General features: G+C 42.0%; 1 protein-coding gene across 1 annotated transcript in view; it reads left to right on the top strand.

Annotated features, from left to right (window-relative positions):
* The window catches only part of SEC16B (SEC16 homolog B, endoplasmic reticulum export factor), a 312,561-nt gene that overhangs the window by 209,881 nt on the left and 84,887 nt on the right, over positions 1–17,793 (top strand). Inside the window, exons 19-20 of the mRNA XM_089676327.1 lie at positions 9,712–9,808; positions 12,354–12,587. Of these exons, the coding sequence (XP_089532453.1) occupies positions 9,712–9,808; positions 12,354–12,587 (331 nt within the window). The remainder of the gene's footprint in view (positions 1–9,711; positions 9,809–12,353; positions 12,588–17,793) is intronic.

Consider the following 17,793-nt stretch of genomic DNA (forward strand, 5'->3'; position numbering starts at 1 on the left):
CACTGACAACTCAGGCTCAGCAGAGGATGTCTTTTTGTGGATTTTATTTGCAAAAAACTTGAACAGGAGAGGGATCAAGGTGCAGGATACTCCAAAATGTGGAGGACAAATTTCTTAGCAAGAAATATTAAGAATGCAAACTCAGGTCTTACTCTCATTGTCATTTCTCCACTGACTACAGTAGAGCCAAATATAAATTTAGCCCAAAAGCAGGGATCTACAAATCAACCACTAAAATGAAAATAAATAAATAAATAGACTTTGCTAATACAATAAAGCAGCTAGCAATAATAATTATATACAGTTGTGTTCAAAATAATAGCAGTCAGACATCACTAACCTGATCAATCACTGTTTTTGGTAGAAATTATATTTCTACATGGCAAATAATTTACTAGCAGCTGTAGTAGAGTAATAGAAATCCAACAGACCCAACAGTCATGACATTCATGCTGCTGATTCTGTGTAATTGAATCACTAATTGAAAGGGACATGTTCAAAATAATAGCAGTGTGGAGTTCTATTAGTGAGGTCATTCATTCTTTGAAAAACAGGTGGCAATTATTGCCCTTATTTAAGGAAGGAAGGCAGCAAATGTTGTACATGCTGGTTACAGTGCATTTCTCTCTGAAATTCTGAGGAAAATGGGTCGTTCCAGACATTGTTCAGAAGAACAGCGTACCTTGATTAAAAAGTTGATTGGAGAGGGGAAAACATATAAAGCAGTGCAGAAAATGATAGGCTGCTCAGCTAAAATGATCGCAAATGCTTTAAAATGGCAACCAAAACCTGAACGACGTGGAAGAAAGTGAAAAACTACCATTCGAATGGATAGAAGAATAGCCAAAATGGCAAGGACTCAGCCAACAATCAGCTCCAGGAAGATCAAAGAAGGGCTAAAGTTCCCTGTGAGTACTGTTACAATTAGAAGACGCCTATGTGAAGCCAAGCTATCTGCAAAAAGCCACCCCAAAAAAGTCCCACTGTTGAAAAAAAGACGTGCTGAAGAGGTTACAATTTGCCAAAGAGCATATTGACTGGCCTAAAGAGAAATGGCACAACATTTTGTAGACTGATGAAAGTAAGATTGTTCTTTTTGGGTCTAGTGGCCGGAGACAGTTTGTCAGACGACCCCCAAACACTGAATTCAAGCCACAGTACACTGTGAAGACAGTGAAGCATGGTGGTGCAAGCATCATGATATGGGGATATTTCTCATACTACGGTGTTGGGCCTATTTATTGCATACCAGGGATCATGGATCAGTTTGAATACATCAGAATACTTGAAGAGGTCATGCTGCCTTATGCTGAAGAGGAAATGCCCTTGAAATGGGTGTTCCAACAAGACAACGACCCCAAACACACCAGTAAACGTGCAACATCTTGGTTCCAGACCAACAAGATTGACGTTATAGAGTGGTCAGCCCAATCCCCGGATGTTAATCCAATAGAAAACTTGTGGGGTGACATCAAAAATGCAATTTCTGAGGCAAAACCAAGAAATAGAGAAGAACTGTGGAATGTAGTCCAATCATCCTGGGCTGGAATACCTGTTCACAGGTGCTAGAAGTTGGTTGACGCCATGCAACACAGATGTACAGCAGTTCTCAGAAACAGTGCTTATACAACTAAATATTAATGAAGTGATTTAACCACTTGCCTACCAGGCACTTATACCCCCTTATTTACCAGGCCACTTTTCAGCTTTCAGCGCTGCCGCACTTTGATTGACAATTGCGTGGTCATGCAACATTGTACCCATATGAAATTTTGATCATTTTTTTCTCACAAATCAAGCTTTCTTTTGGTGGTATTTAATCACCACTGGGTGCTTTACTTTTTGCGCTATAAATAAAACAAGTGCAAAAAATTTGAAAAAAAAAAAAAAAGTTTCTTTGTTTCTATTATAAAATTTTCAAACAGGTATTTTTTCTCCTTCACTGATGTGCGTTGATGAGGCAGCACTGATGGGCACTGATAGGCGGCACTGATGGGCACTGATAGGCGGCACTGATGGGCACTGATAGGCAGCACTAAAGGGCACTGATAGGCAGTACTAATGAGGTGTCACGGATAGGCGGCACTAATATGCAGCACTGATAGGCGACACTGATGATGGGTACTGATAGACGGCACTGACTGGCATCACTGCTGGGCACTGACTGGTGGCACTGACTGGCACAACCCCTGGGCACTGACTGGTGGCACTGACTGGCAGCACTGCTGGGCTGCACTGGTGGGTGGCACTGGTGGGCAGCACAGGTGGGTGGCACTGGTGGGCACAGGTGGGTGGCACTGCTGGACACAGGTAGGTGGCATTTCTGGGCACAGGTAGGTGGCACTGCAGAGTGGCACAGGTGGGTGCACTGCTGGGCACAGGTGGGTGGAGCTAGTGGGCGCACTGCTGGGCACAGGTGGGCGGAGCTTGTGGGTGGCACTGCTGGGCACCGATCATCAGGGGACTGATCATCAGTGCCCTGATGATCGGTGCCGATCCCCGCTCTGACAACTGCCGGTCCTCGGCAGTACTTTCCTCACGATCTGACAGCGTGAGGAAAGTGCAGCCGAGAACCGGCACTAGCATTTCCCTGTGATCAGCGTGTCATTGGACACCGCTGATCACGTGGTAAAAGGCCGCTGTGATTGGCCTTTTACCACATCACGTGATCAGCTGTGTCCGTAGGACACAGTGATCACGGAGATCGCCGGGTGCGCGCCCCCTGGGGCGCGCAGGAGAGCGCGTTCTGGGAGGACGTCATATGACGTCCACTCAGAACTGGCCGGCCGCAGTGCAGCCGTCATTCGGCTATCTGTGGTCGGCAGCTAGTTAAAGGAAAGCAAAATCTTCAAACATTTTTCAGTTTATATAGTGAATGTTTGAGTTTATAAAGAAGAATACAAACACAGCTATTTTTTTGAACAGTTTAATATTCACTTTACTTCAATTTTTTTTAGAGGAACAACACAAATTTGATATATTTTTCTTCATGTTTTGATTTGGAATAGAATGTGTAGTGTTCCCAAAGCATTTGTGTGTATGGAAATAAAAGCTATTAGAAGGATTTTGAGCTTAATTCACTTTTTTCAACACACTGCTATTATTTTGAACACAACTGTATATAAAAACCTTTAGTGAAACCAAAAATAAGATTGCAGCACTATAAGTAAAAGTGTCCTACTCCAAAAACATATATCACTTGTTAAATGCCTGATAAATAACCTATCCAAAGATCCACCAGATCGATCAGCATGTTGGTACATCTGTGTGCTGAAGTATCTGAGTATGGGTAAACACCAACCACCACCAGACACTAAGGGTATAAACTCATCAGATAGTAGAACCTCACCTAGATAGGGGTCAATTCACTGGGGTCTATGGGCCTCTTAGGGCATCTCTTAGGATGAAATGCGCTGGGTAAAGCTAGCAGACTGACACCACATGTTGTCAGATACTGAAAGATTCCACTGTAAGTTTGAGCCAGCTAATTTTATTTTGCTGCTATGTGAGTGGTTGTCTACCATCTTCAGTGATTGGGGAGCCATGGATGGTCTGACTACACTGGAGTTTTACTATTTCTTTATGGATACAAATGTGATAGCTACCTGCTATCTGTTGATTTTTCACCCTCAGTATCTGATGATGATTGGTGCTTATTCCACAATCATATTCCTTAGTGCACCAGTGTACCTTCATATCTATTGGTTGATCTCCTGGATCTTTGGTTAGGATATTTATCGGCCATTTAATGAAAGATATACTGTATATTTTTGGACAGTTTTAATTATAGTGCTGCAATCTTAATTTTAATGCAACTGCTATATCTAATGACCAGTTATATTCAATATACTGTATAGCAGTTTTGGGTTTAGATATGCTTGAAATGCCAGTAGTTACCTGTCAGTCAGAAGCTGATGTCAGCTTTACAGTGCATATTTCCACATAAACTGTCTGTTGAAGGCCACTGCTGTGGAGGAGCATTCTGCCACCATTGATGGGCAATGGCTGACATTTTAGTGGTGGCTAATACAGAGGAATGTTCTCTGAGCTCATGTAACCAAACATAAAAATCACACTTTTTCCATGCCAATCAGTCAGTGACATTGAATGAATATGGGCATGTATTCAAATAAGGGCACTGATGTCACCAACATTCCACACCATGTTTACATGTGATGATCCCATCTGCAGCTGATTGGAGTAAAAAAAGTGCAGTTTTGATGTTCAAATAGAGATGAGTTGGGATCATGCCCAAGCTCATCGCTAGTGACTATCATTATAGGCCTAAGGCCCTGGGTACTTGGTAGGAGTTTGAAATAACTTCCCTCCAGTCATTGGACATTAAATTTCCACTGCCAGCCACTAGAATGGCACAAGTGGACCAGAAGTGTTACAAAAAAAGATAGATATTAAATGTCAAGTGTAGAAAAAGAGGTTGTATATCAGTTCAGTAGAACTTCAGCCATACCTGGAGAAACCATCATTTACAATCTTTTTGTTTTCAAAACACACCATTTTTAAACCAGTCCCATCTACCTATTGTTAACCTAAACCAAGAGAAGGAAAAAACTTACATTTCAGTCTTGTAATATCAGAAAAAATGTTTTCTTTTTCCTCTTTGGTGATTTCTTTTTTCTGCTGTCTCCTCATTCTCTGTTGTCTTCTGAGATAGGAAAACCAGTGATTGTGCAAGGACGAGAGGTCTGCATGTATTAGGTGCTAGTGCTTGTAATTGGCACAAGATATCACAGACTTTCTGTGGTTTCAGAATCAAGCAATTACAGAAGCATAAAAGGCCTTCTGACAGGAAGCTCAGGGACGCAAGGTGAAGCTGTAACCGTGGAGCCTGCCACAGCCAGAGCTGTACTGAAAGTCTTAGAGGGGATTTGTTCTCAGCCTCTTGTAGAACAATGGAATGAGATGTGTGTGTTTCAAGGTACAATACAACCATTATATCATGCTTACTGTGGTGTAACTGAAAAAAAAAAAAAGTCGATTCGCCTCTTATAATTAAGCTGTATCTGAACTCGTTTTCAAATAACTTCTTTTGAAATCCCAGGACCATTTTTGGGGTGTTTATTAGTTTCTCTTTCCTGGATTAATTAAAATGAGAGAAGAGCCATGACAGACTCTGAGGAAAATTTTGACACATTAGGAGTTGATACAATACTATATTTCTCATTTTTGCTGTACAATTATCTTTAGCTACAATTTTATTGGGAGATTGTTTTTTTACTTTTTGACAGGCTTTGTCTAGGCTGCTTATATCTGCGGAACATTGATATGTTAATTATCTGTGAACTTAGAGTACTCTGGATTCCTCTCATTAAAGATGATGAAGAAAGCGTATTGCTACATGCTGTGTAAGAAGTAGCCTTTTTGTTGTTTATATACAAAAATACTTGAAGCCAAACTTCAGGCAGCTAAAAAATTCTCCCTTGCAGTGGGGCTGTGATGCCACTGGAAGGGCTAATTGCTCATTTAAGTATAGGGGAAAAATTAAAGAATATTTATTTACCCAATTCTCTGCTCCTGCCCACAGCTAGATCAGTCCCCACAGCATCATTTCCCCCATGCTCCAGCAGTCTAAGGTGTTGATGTCATCAAGACAAGTTCAGGGTCCACAGCCCTACAGTGGATGTGTTGACAATGAGGGACAGTCCACCTCTAGAGCATGGGGGAGTGCCATCTGCCGGGGAACCAGAGGATCAGGTAAGTAAAGCATTTCTTATCCTAGGCAAAGCGAGCAATTAACCTGTAGGCATGTTGTGTTACCAACTAGATAGTCTGCTCAAGGTTAAGAAGGGGTTAAGCTTCGGGATGCAGGATTCCTGGGCTTTCTGGGTCCTGCCTTCCTTCCTGGTTCATGTATAAATAGGAGGAAGGCTCGCCTGGGAGAGCCTGCTCAAGGGATTGGATGGCACCATGTATGGCCTTACACCTTTTCAGGTACCACCTGGGCAGCCAGAGCATAGTCAGTTAGGGTTTGAACTGCATTGCACTTGTACTGCCACAGAGGTTCCATTAAATTTCATTAAACTGATGTTACGTAAAGGGGTGAATGGTGGTTTCTGGCATATGCAGAAACTGGACCTGTGAAACACATATGGGTGGCAGAAGCTAGGCCACTACAAAGGGTTAACTTGGCAGAAGATGAAGAGGAAGAAAGAAGTTGCCACAGGTAACGGAAAACTGGTGGAGAGTGTTCAGCAGCCAGTGTGGTATCTAGCAACAGGTCCTCTGGTAGCGGGGGGGTCGGTGCTCTGGCTTCTTCCCTAATGGTCTGTTTCCCAAAGTTTTCGGACTGAACCCGCAGTACAGAGGGCCTACAGCCTAGCCGCATCATACGGAAGAGCAGTAGGAGTTAACTAAGTGCACGCATGAGGTCTGTGCTGTGTGCATTGCGGGACCCTATTCTGTCACTGGGAGTGAGGTGACAGAGGTATGCTGGAAGGGTGGAGAGGGCACGGGTTCAGTAGTGTCCCTCTTAAATGCAACATACATTGAGGAAAGTGTGTAGTAACACGCGACAGAATGCCACACAGAGGAACTCTGTAAGTCAAACAGCTGTACACAGTGTAAGTCAGGGTACTGCCAAAGTTTTCTCTATATGAACGCAGCCCCTCCTGGAATTGAGCATTGGTGAGTGCACACACAATAGAAACGTACCCCCTTGTGCAGGGTATGGTAGGCCCAGTCCACAAACATTTGTAGTGTGGGCTTAGCCCCACTGCAAGGAATAATTTTATGTTATCGTGGAGTTGAACTTTAAATGTGAAGTTTAGGTATGGCAATTTTTACATTGATGCAGCTTGAACCAATAGGTATGTATGTGCCATATCTGTGAGATCACTGTGGAAGCTAGAAGTTTAGGTAATGGATATTTTTACATAGTTGCATTGGTCCAGCTTGGATCAGTGTAGGGGATATACAGTCAGGTCCATAAATATTGGGACATGGACACAATTCTAACAGTTTTGGCTCTATAAACCACCACAATGGATTTGAAATGAAACAAACAAGATGTGCTTTAACTGCAGACTGTCAGCTTTAATTTGAGGGTATTTACATCCAAATCAGGTGAACGGTGTAGGAATTACAACAGTTTGCATATGTGCCTCCCACTTGTTAAGGGACCAAAAGTAATGGGACAGTTGGCTTCTCAGCTGTTCCATGGCCAGGTGTGTGTTATTCCCTCATTATTCCAATTACAATGAGCAGATAAAAGGTCCAGAGTTAATTTCAAGTGTGCTATTTGCATTTGGAATCTGTTGCTGTCAACTCTCAAGATGAGATCCAAAGAGCTGTCACTATCAGTGAAGCAAGCCATCATTAGGCTGAAAAAACAAAACAAACCCATCAGAGAGATAGAAAAAACATTAGGCGTGGCCAAAACAACTGTTTGGAACATTCTTAAAAAGAAGGAACGCACCGGTGAGCTCAGCAACACCAAAAGACCCGGAAGACCACAGAAAACAACTGTGGTGGATGACCGAAGAATTCTTTCCCTGGTGAAGAAAACACCCTTCACAAAAGTTGGCCAGATCAAGAACACTCTCCAGGAGGTAGGTGTATGTGTGTCAAAGTCACCAATCAAGAGAAGACTTCACCAGAGTGAATACAGAGGGTTCACCACAAGATGTAAACCATTGGTGAGCCTCAAAAACAGGAAGGCCAGATTAGAGTTTTCCAAACGACATGTAAAAAAGCCTTCACAGTTCTGGAACAACATCCTATGGACAGATGAGACCGAGATCAACTTGTACCAGAGTGATAGGAAGAGAAGAGTATGGAGAAGGAAATGCTCATGGTCCTAAGCATACCACCTCATCAGTGAAGCATGGTGGTGGTAGTGTCATGGCGTGGGCATGTATGGCTGCCAATGGAACTGCTTCTCTTGTATTTATTGATGATGTGACTGCTGACAAAAGCAGCCGGATGAATTCTGAAGTGTTTCGGACAATATTATCTGCTCATATTCAGCCAAATGCTTCACAACTCATTGGACGCTTCACAGTGCAGACGGACAATGACCCAAAGCAGACTGCAAAAGCAACCAAAGAGTTTTTTAAGGGAAAGAAGTGGAATGTTCTGCAATGGCCAAGTCATTCACCTGACCTGAATCCGATTGAGCATGCATTTCACTTGCTGAAGACAAAACTGAAGGGAAAATGCCCCAAGAACAAGCAGGAACTGAAGACAGTTGCAGTAGAGGCCTGGCAGAGCATCACCAGGGATGAAACCCAGCGTCTGGTGATGTCTATGCGTTCCAGACTTCAGGCTGTAATTGACTGCAAAGAATTTGCAACCAAGTATTAAAAAGTGAAAGTTTGATTTATGATTATTATTCTGTCCCATTACTTTTGGTCCCTTAACAAGTGGGAGGCACATATGCAAACTGTTGTAATTCCTACACCGTTCACCTGATTTGGATGTAAATACCCTCAAATTAAAGCTGACAGTCTGCAGTTAAAGCACATCTTGTTTGTTTCATTTCAAATCCATTGTGGTGGTTTATAAAGTCCCACAATATCTCCACTGCCAGGTGATAGGTGACTATGACTTCTTCCACAGAAATGATAGCTACACATAGTAACTGATCCCTAGCACTTAGGTCATCTACTCACAGGATCATCGGTTTCCTCCTTCCCATATCCGTCGGACCCTCTTCATTGAGGGAGACACAGACTCACAATACCACAGGACCAATGGACACTCTTCCCCCAACTTCCACTGAGTATTCTTCGGTGAGCTCTCCAGACCCAAAAGAGAAATATACCTGACATTGCAAATAGGGCCCCCAGCTTAGGCTCCAGCTGGGACCTCGATGACTCCTGAACAGCACCTCCAGCTACCTGCCACAGGGGCAGAACCCATTCACAGGGGTCCAATCTGGGAAAACTAGACACAGGAACCTCCCTCCTCTGTCCCAGGCCCCAGCCTATTTTTGGGCTCTCCAACCATATACTGGGCACACGTCCCTGGGATTGGCTGGATCATCCTAAATACTCAGGCTGCCTCCTTTGTTCTTCCTCGCACTATAATTCTAGAATCCTGTAGAATATAGGGGAAAACAATCAGATCAGCAGCCTGTGAGACACTGAGCAGACTAGAGCAATCAAGACTTGCTCCACTGACTACAGAGGAGCTAAACTAAATTTGCCTAACAACCTACACTAACTAGGAAGGTGCAACACCTGTAATATGCTGTACTTCTGATTACATTGATATGTGCATGAATTACAATATTTGAGGGAACTTGATATTAGATTGTAGGCTCTCATGAACAGGACCTTCCTAACCCTTTGGTCTTGAATTGGATTGTAACTGTACTGTCTCCATTTATTTATTTTTTGTTAAGCTGCAACTGTTGATGCTATATAAATCCTGTATAATAACAATGAGTATGGCACAGGGGCGGACTGACCATTTGGAAACTCGGGCACTGCCCGAGGGCCCGTTGTCAGTAGGGGGCCCCATGAGATGCCCCTGGTACCTTTTTCATAGGCTTTTTTGAGTTTAGGCAAAGACACAGGGGCCCCATGATCCACTATTGCCCGGGGGCCCCATGAGTTTTCAGTCCACCCCTGGTATGGCATACAGTATTACATAAATATTACTATGTGTTTTTTTGCATTTTAATATAATTCCATCCTGTACATTGGATGTAAATTATATAGCTGACATGTGCTTGTTTTACTTTATCTCTAGACAAATGATGAAAAGAGTACAACATGCCATGTAACCTGCAGTGATCAAGTCAACAAAACAGAATCAACACAACCGAACAAACCAATAGATTTTTCAGGTGAGAAAAAGACAAGTGAACTGCGAATAGCCAGTATTCCATACTAATCAATATATGATGCTTTACACCAGGGGTCTACAAATTTTTCTAGTATGAGGCCCGCAGGTTATATTAAAAAAATAATGCGGCAGTGCCAGATTACCAGATAGGCAGAATAGGCACCGGCCTATTAGCCCTACGCTGTTTAAGGGCCCTGCGACAATACATCAAAATTTTATGGGTTTGATCTTGAAAGAAAATTAGTTTTCTTAAACTGTTACAAAAAAATGGAAAATAAAGAACCAACTCAGAGAAAAGAAAACTTTACATTAGAGACTCTATAAAGAAAATACTGTATTAATGTAATGTACCCATGTGTAATGTACAGTAGTGATGGTCATGTCCATCTTGCGGCTGACATGCACACTACTTAGTTCAATGTTATCCAACTAGAGCAGTCACAAGAAAGCTCCAGAATCCTGTGGGGGTGGGGGCAAGGTTTCCACTGTCTAATGGCCTCCAGAGTTTAATCCAGGACTGATCTGCAGCCCCCCCCCCAAAAAAAACCCAGTTTTATAAATAAAGGTGTGCCCCCCCCCCCCCCATCATCAGGGTCACCATCGGCGTCCCCCTTAGGCTAGGTTCACATATCTGTGGGTGGGGATGGCACACAAAATCGCACCCCCAGAGAAATGCACTGAATTTTAGCAGATGCGTGTCTTTGATTCATAAAGGTATCCCCATGCAACAGCAACTGGGGTGCGTTTTCATGTGCGCCAAACTGCATGGTGCAGCACCATGCAATTCGGTGCAGCATGTTTAAAAAAACAAAAGTGTCAGGGACTCTTTTCCCCACATTTCTGCAGATAAAGCAGCCCATTGAAATGAATGGACTGCCTTACAGATCTGAACCTAGTCTCACATCAAATTCTCCCTTACATCAGACACCTTTTTCTAGGCCATGTATAGGAAGATATATTTGCGGTGGGCCTTTTCAGTAGAGCAGTGTGAATAGCAGTGATGGGTGATGTGTAGTAAACCACAGCAACCATTTTCACTTTACTGCAGGTAGATCAGTGAAAGATGAAATCTGATTTTGATTGTTATTGTTGTTATTTGGTTGTTATTGCCTAATGTACTATAGCCATTGGAATTGAATGGCATGGTCATCTTTGATGCTAAACACACTAATGTTCAGAGTTCATTGTAGATTTTCTCAGGCTGTTGCCACCTACCTACTACATGTTAGCAGTATGTCTCAGCTGCAGTTTGATTGTCTGATCTATTGCTGATACTGTCTCCGCTGATATTGTGGTGTGCATCCCATGCTATGCACAATTAAATTGGCAATACACTAGTAGATTTTCAAATGAACGAAATTTCTCAGTACATTTGTGACTTGATGAATGTCATTTAAAAGTACTTTAAAGTGGTTGTAAAGCCTGAAGTTTTTTTACCTTTATGCATTCTATGCATGAAGGTAAAAAAGCTTCAGTGTGCAGCTCCCTCCAGCCCCCCCTAATACCTACCTTGATCCAGTGATGTGCACAAGAGCAGTGGCTTTCCTGGCTCTCTGACTCCTCAGAGACAATCAAAGTGAGGAGGGAGTGGGCCTGAGCCCGCTCTTTGTGTCAATGGACACACAGAGCTAGCTCAGGAGTGAACACGCACAAGTGCCCCATAGCAATTGGTTTGCTATGGTGGCACTCTGCAGGGGAAAGAGCGAAGGACCCGAGAAGAGAAGGATCAGGGCTGCTCTGTGCAAAACCATTACACAAAGAAGGTTAGTATAACATGTTTGTTATTTTTAAAAACTACAAACGGAGCCTTTAATATCACTTTAAATCTTCGTTTGCTTTTATAATTCAATTTTATAGTGTAGGGACTTTCCCAAACGAAAGCCATGAAAACCACATACACTGTTACAAATTTGTTTGTTCGAGAAAAATTTATTATCCTGCTTTTGAATGTTTTCATCACTGTAGTCGAATACGAACATTTCTTTGATCCCACTAATGATTAGAAAATCAAATGAACATTCATAAAATGAAAAATTGTGAATAAAATTCTACTAGTGTATGGCCAGCTTTGTTATCTAGTGATATCTAGCATCAACTAAAGACATTGCTGGCTCCAAAATATAAACCAGAGCCTACGGTTAGTTACGGTTACGAACCACTGTGGACATGAAGTGAGGGAAAATCTCCCACAAATCATTTACTATAGAGTATATAAAAAGTTTGATGGGAGTTCATCTTTTTTTTTCTGTACAACTCAATGTTTTGTTCTTCTGCTTCTTTGGAAAAACAGAAAGACACTGACCCCAAGGGTTACAGTAGCAGCTTATCAGAATCAGTGCCTATTGTCTGATAATTATTATATCCTTGGCAAATATAACTGTATTGAACAAGCACTTTAGTTTTGGATGGTTTCAGTTGTTAAAAGCTGTTGTGATTTTTTTTTTTACCAATGCATTGGATGGTTTTAACTATATCATTGTCCATTTTGAAGCTTATAAAAATGTTTTGGTGCTTATTAGTTTTAACTACAATATTCTATGTTCTAGATGTGCCTACATTAGGAGAAGGTTTGCAAAGATTTCCCAAGGATGAAACAGGGCATAGTCTTCAAAATGCAACAGAAGAGGAAGACCACATTGTCAACTTGGTACCCCAGTACACAGACCTGCAGTCGGTGGATGCACAGAGTGGACATGATTATGAGTGGAGTTCACAGCAGAGTGCACTTAGTGCTGACCTACCTTTGCATTACAACACCTTTGAAGAGCCACAGGAGCAAGGTACCATTATTTTCAGACTTTTATGGTCACTTGGCAGAACCCATTGGGGATTCAACTTTTACGACTTTTGGAGATTTTGATGTGAGATCCCTGTTAGTTGTGACATCAGCAAGACTGCCCTCATAAGTAAATAATATGCTTTCTTATTATCCTGATGTTACTTGAGATGTGGATTGTGTTTAAAGCAAACCAGTGCTTTGCCCCTCATCCCCAGAAGCACATACTCACCATTTGTTTCCTCCCATGTTACTTTGTTTAACTGCTGGAAGCTAAGACAATATCTGGCCCTTTTGGGTATGGAAGATCAAATGAATCACTTCTTCCTCTTAGATAACTGTGCTGGTGCTTGTTGATTGGCCCAGCACTGACACATATTTACTTTGAGACCTCATTTATCCATGTGGTGGATAGTTGGTAAAAACAGGCAATTAATCTGCCTTTCTACTGCACCTGGATCACCTATGTTAACATTGCCATGCATGTGTCATATATAGCATATTGTGATTGACAGGCGGTGTCACTTGGCAACCTTGCCCTATTTAAGTTAATGGGCCCGTACTGCAACTGCATGTAACGTGCTTGTGGCATGGTCTGACAGGATTTCAATTTAAAATCCCCATTGGGGATCAAAAAACAAAACAAAAAAAACAGGCATTCAGAATGGACTGTCATCTGGCTCAAAACTGTGTCTAAAAGGTTATCCACCAGGGATAATTTTTAAGAGGTGTTTACAGACCTACCGTAAAAGTGAACAAGATCTAAAGCTGACCAAACATTGGTACCGTATATGCTGGCGTATAAGGCGGCTGGGCGTATAAGACAACCCCCTAATTTTCCAGTTAAAACATAGGTTTTGGGCTATACTCACCGTAATAGAACTACCCCCCTTTCGAGGCACACCATTTAAAAACATCAGATTTGATTTAAATAATTTTAATTAAAATGGTTATGACTTACCGGTACTTAAAATCCTTCAAAATCCTCATCATGTTCATCATCTGACATCATAAGTTCATCAATGACACCTTGTGATAATTTGTAGGACAGTCATCATATGGATCTAATTCTGAATCAGATTGGCTGGCTTCAGCTACGGCTTCCCCTTCATCTTTCCACAAGTAGTCGTCCTCCATACCATCCAATGAATTTGATATACTACACTTCTTGAGAGACTTGATTACTGTTTCTGCATCAATATCAATTTCATTGCAGGCTTTTATGACAAAGTTACAGAAAACATCCAGTTGTGGAGCACGCATGTTTCCTCCTTTTGTGAATGATGTTTCACCGCTAACCATCCACTCATTCCACTTTTCTCGAATGCGATCTTTAAATGGCTTGTTTAGGCACACATCCAGTGGCTGTACCAGCGATGTCAATCCTGCAGGAATAACTGCCGCATTTGTGTTTATTCTTGCCAGCCTTTTCTTTGTGTTGGTAGTTAAATGGGCCCTGAACATATCCCACACCAATAGGCTACGTTTTCCAAGAAAGTCCACCTGGTGGCCTACTCCATGCATTATCAAGCCATAGCTTTATCCCTTCTTCATCCATCCAGCCTTTTTCATTCACATGTACAAAAAACTCCAACAGGGATCTTGATTTTCGGCATTGTTTTTTAAAAAAAAAAAAATCATTGGTCTTAGTTTGATGCCATCAGCTTTACATGGTAGTACCACTATAAAACTGGACTTCAGGTCCTGTTGTTTTAATTAACATTGTTTTTGCACCTTTTGAATTGACAGTTTTATTTCCAACCATATCGAAATTCATAGGAGTTTCATCCTAGATTGTAAGCTCGTAAGAGTAGGGCCCTCTTACCCCTCGTACGTTGTTTGTTGTTGTTGTACTGTGCCATGTATTGTCCCCCCTATTGTACAGCGCTGAGCAAACCCTTTGGCGCTATATAAACTCGTAGTAATAATAATAATAATAATAATAATCCATATTTCCGATATCACTTACCGCATAGCCATGTTCATTGCACTGTTGTATTACATATCGATGGAAATTACTTACTTTGCTGTCAAGATCTGCAGGTAGTTTGCCTCAGTACCAAATTATGCCTTTCCAAGAACCTAGCACACCATGATACAGTAGCCTTAAATTCTTTGCTGTGATCTGGGTTAGATTTGGCTCACTGAAGTGCAAACATACATATGTTGTTTTGTGTCACTACATAACCATTTTGACGATGCTCATGCACCATCTCTACTACATGATTTTCGAGTTCTAGCCAATGTGGGGTGCCTTTTCTAAATGCACATTTACTCCTTGGCATACTCTTTAATGCATCTTCATTTGCTTTCCAGTCTCGGACCATCTTTTCTGTTACTCCATAAGTCTTGCGGCAGCACAGTTATTATGTTCTTTGGCAAAGTTTACAACTTTCAGCTTGAAACTTGCTTCATATGTCCTTCTTTTTATTGGTGGGGCCATGATGGAGTCTACTACATTGTAGGATTTAACCCCTTTGCGTCGACGCCGGAAGGCCGGGCGGGGTTTAGGGTCATGTGACTGCCGTGATTGGCTGTCACAGTGGTCACATGATTGGAAAAGGTCCCGATCGCAAGAAGAGATCGGGACCTTTCCGTGGGACACCAATACATGTACTGGGAGTGCGCAGGGTGCGCGCTTTCAGCACATGGTTGTTTACAAATGGTACGCAAATATGCAGCCACTCGGCGTCAAGGCCCAGCCGCCAAAAGGCCACATATTTGCGTACGCTCGGTGTGAAGGAGTTAAGGTTCACATTTTATACTCAGCGTATAAGTCGACCCCCCGATTTTTGGGGGATGTTTTTAAGGTTAAAACGTTGTCTTACACACCGGCATATATGGTAGTTTATTTTTCATTCAGCCTGCAGAAAAGACTAGCCAATTTCCCCACCAACATTATACAGCATGGATGAGAGAATCTCCAGCTGCCGCTATTGTACTTTAAAGGCCAGCCCCACTGGCTGTCAAAATTATTGCATAGTGGCTGTATCTATTTAGATACATCCAGTGTTTAACCAAACATCTTCCAGCAGGCTTCTCTGACAAAAGACAACTCCTGTCAAATGGAATGGCGCCGGCTGGCAGTTCTTCAGGAACTGGACAAAATGTGCACAGTGTGTGGCCAGATTAAGGTCCGCCATAGATTAACAGAAATTCTAGGTGACTATATGAATATTTATTATATTATTATTATTATACAGGATTTATATAGTGCCAACAGTTTGCGCAGCGCTTTACAATGTGAGGGCAAACAGTACAGTTACAATACAATTAAATTCAGGAGGACTCAGAGGGCCCTGCTTCTTAGAGCTTACAATCTAAAAGGGGAGGATCGAGTGATACAAAAGGTAAATAGTTCACAGTCAAACAGATTATTGGCCTCCACTACATTCTGCAACCAGCAAGTGGAACATCTGTGATGTAGAAAAGTGGGAATTATAGGGGTAACCCTAAACAGCCCAAGTATCAATCAAGCATCTCAATGGGCTGCTGAATAGACAGTGGGATTATGTAGGTTACGTCAACCATTTGTCTATAGGTACCTGTAGATGTGATTAGTAATACATCATTTTGTATGTGCTCTCTTGTATATGCAGAACCCTTTGTATGATTCCATTAGTGTATTTTAACTTTTAATCTAGCAATAAGTGTGTATCTTTTAAGTCGTTTTCCCCAGTAATAATGGCGTGTCACTTTGTCACTGTGAAGGGGAACAATAGGTGGTTGCCACTAATAAGGCGACAGATTGACCCATTCAATGAACAGAGCATGAAATACCAGCAGGTGAAAATGTGCTGCTTATAGAACAGAGAGTGCTAAACGTGACTCCTATGGAGACAAAATGGAGTCAAACTCATAGGGATACCAGAATAATACATTTGAGGGCAATGTGATTTTCAAATACCCACTATCTCTATCTGGAATTCTGATGTCTTTTCAAGCTTTTAGAACAGTATAAATAGTGCCTTGGCCATTCAGGTGATGGGACCAGGGATTCAGCTCATGAGATATTATTGGCATTGACATTCTAAAAAGAAACATTTGCTTGGGCAGAACACTGAATGTTTTCACAGTGGTTGTGCATCATGTTGCCTCCTATTTTATTATCTAATCACACTTGTTCAAAGCAGAACTCCCCTCAAAATAAATAACCAAAAAAGAGAGAATAACAAAATCACCCTTTAATGAAATATTCATCTTCATATCTGAAATTTCCTATTTTATTGCTAATAGGTATCCTCAGTCTGATGGCCATTTTTCCTCTGAGTCCAGGTCATCCTACTTGTGACTGGACAGTAAAGGAGAAGCAGTAAAGTAATGAGCTCATCTCTCTGTCACTCTGCTTTCTCCTATCAGCATACTTCTGGTCTGCACATGAACTAACTAACATCTAGTACTGCTTCTTCCTCTCACAATCCAGCTTTGCTATACAATTCCTGCAAGAAGTCAAATTTGGATAGTTACACTGCTTGCACCTAAAAAATAAGACATAATGGTGTATTAATGACCACAAGGCTACAATGATTTGTGTCTTTTATATCTGCCTTGAGATCAGTTTTAATCACAATTTATAATTTTAACTAAAAAAATTACGTTGGGGAGGGCATAAACACAACGATTGTATTGTTATGTGTATTGTTATGTGTATTTTAAAGCTCCTTTGATCTTACTTCTCCTGTAGGTCACAGAAGTGCACATCATTCTGTACTCCTGTGACCCATTTTCAGCTAAAGGGAGGCTCAGAGAAATAAGCATGCAAAATAGACAGAGAGCAGGCATGACGGGTTAAAGGGGCTTGAGTCTGGGCTGGGGAATATCTGCAGTTTGAAACTAAACAGGTGACAAAGCTCATGTGATTGGATCAGGGTCAGGGATAGGTGGAGCTGCAGGGGGTGGATGGTAGCTGTCCTGGGCAAGTCTTCAGTCAGAGGACAGCTGAGTTTAGGAAAGCTTCATGCCAGTCTGCGGCCTCTGAATTTTGTATGAGCAATTTGGATGGTTTGCTGTTCCAGCTGTGAGCTGTAGCTTCAGTGAAAGGAACTGACTGGCTGCAATCCCAGGTCAGTGGGTTGCTTTTAGGAGCTGGGCAGGAGGGTTCTGTTTCTGTGCCCCCTGCCTCCTCACGTGCTTGGAAGTCAAGGCCTCCAGAGCGCCTTAGTCCTGAAGTGACTCCCAGGGTTCAGCGCCACATTAGGAGCTCCTCTGAG

The sequence above is a fragment of the Staurois parvus genome, unplaced genomic scaffold (assembly GCF_062004578.1).
Source record: "Staurois parvus isolate SC_StPar_1 unplaced genomic scaffold, SC_StPar_1.0 ptg000166l, whole genome shotgun sequence".
NCBI lineage: Eukaryota > Metazoa > Chordata > Amphibia > Anura > Ranidae > Staurois > Staurois parvus.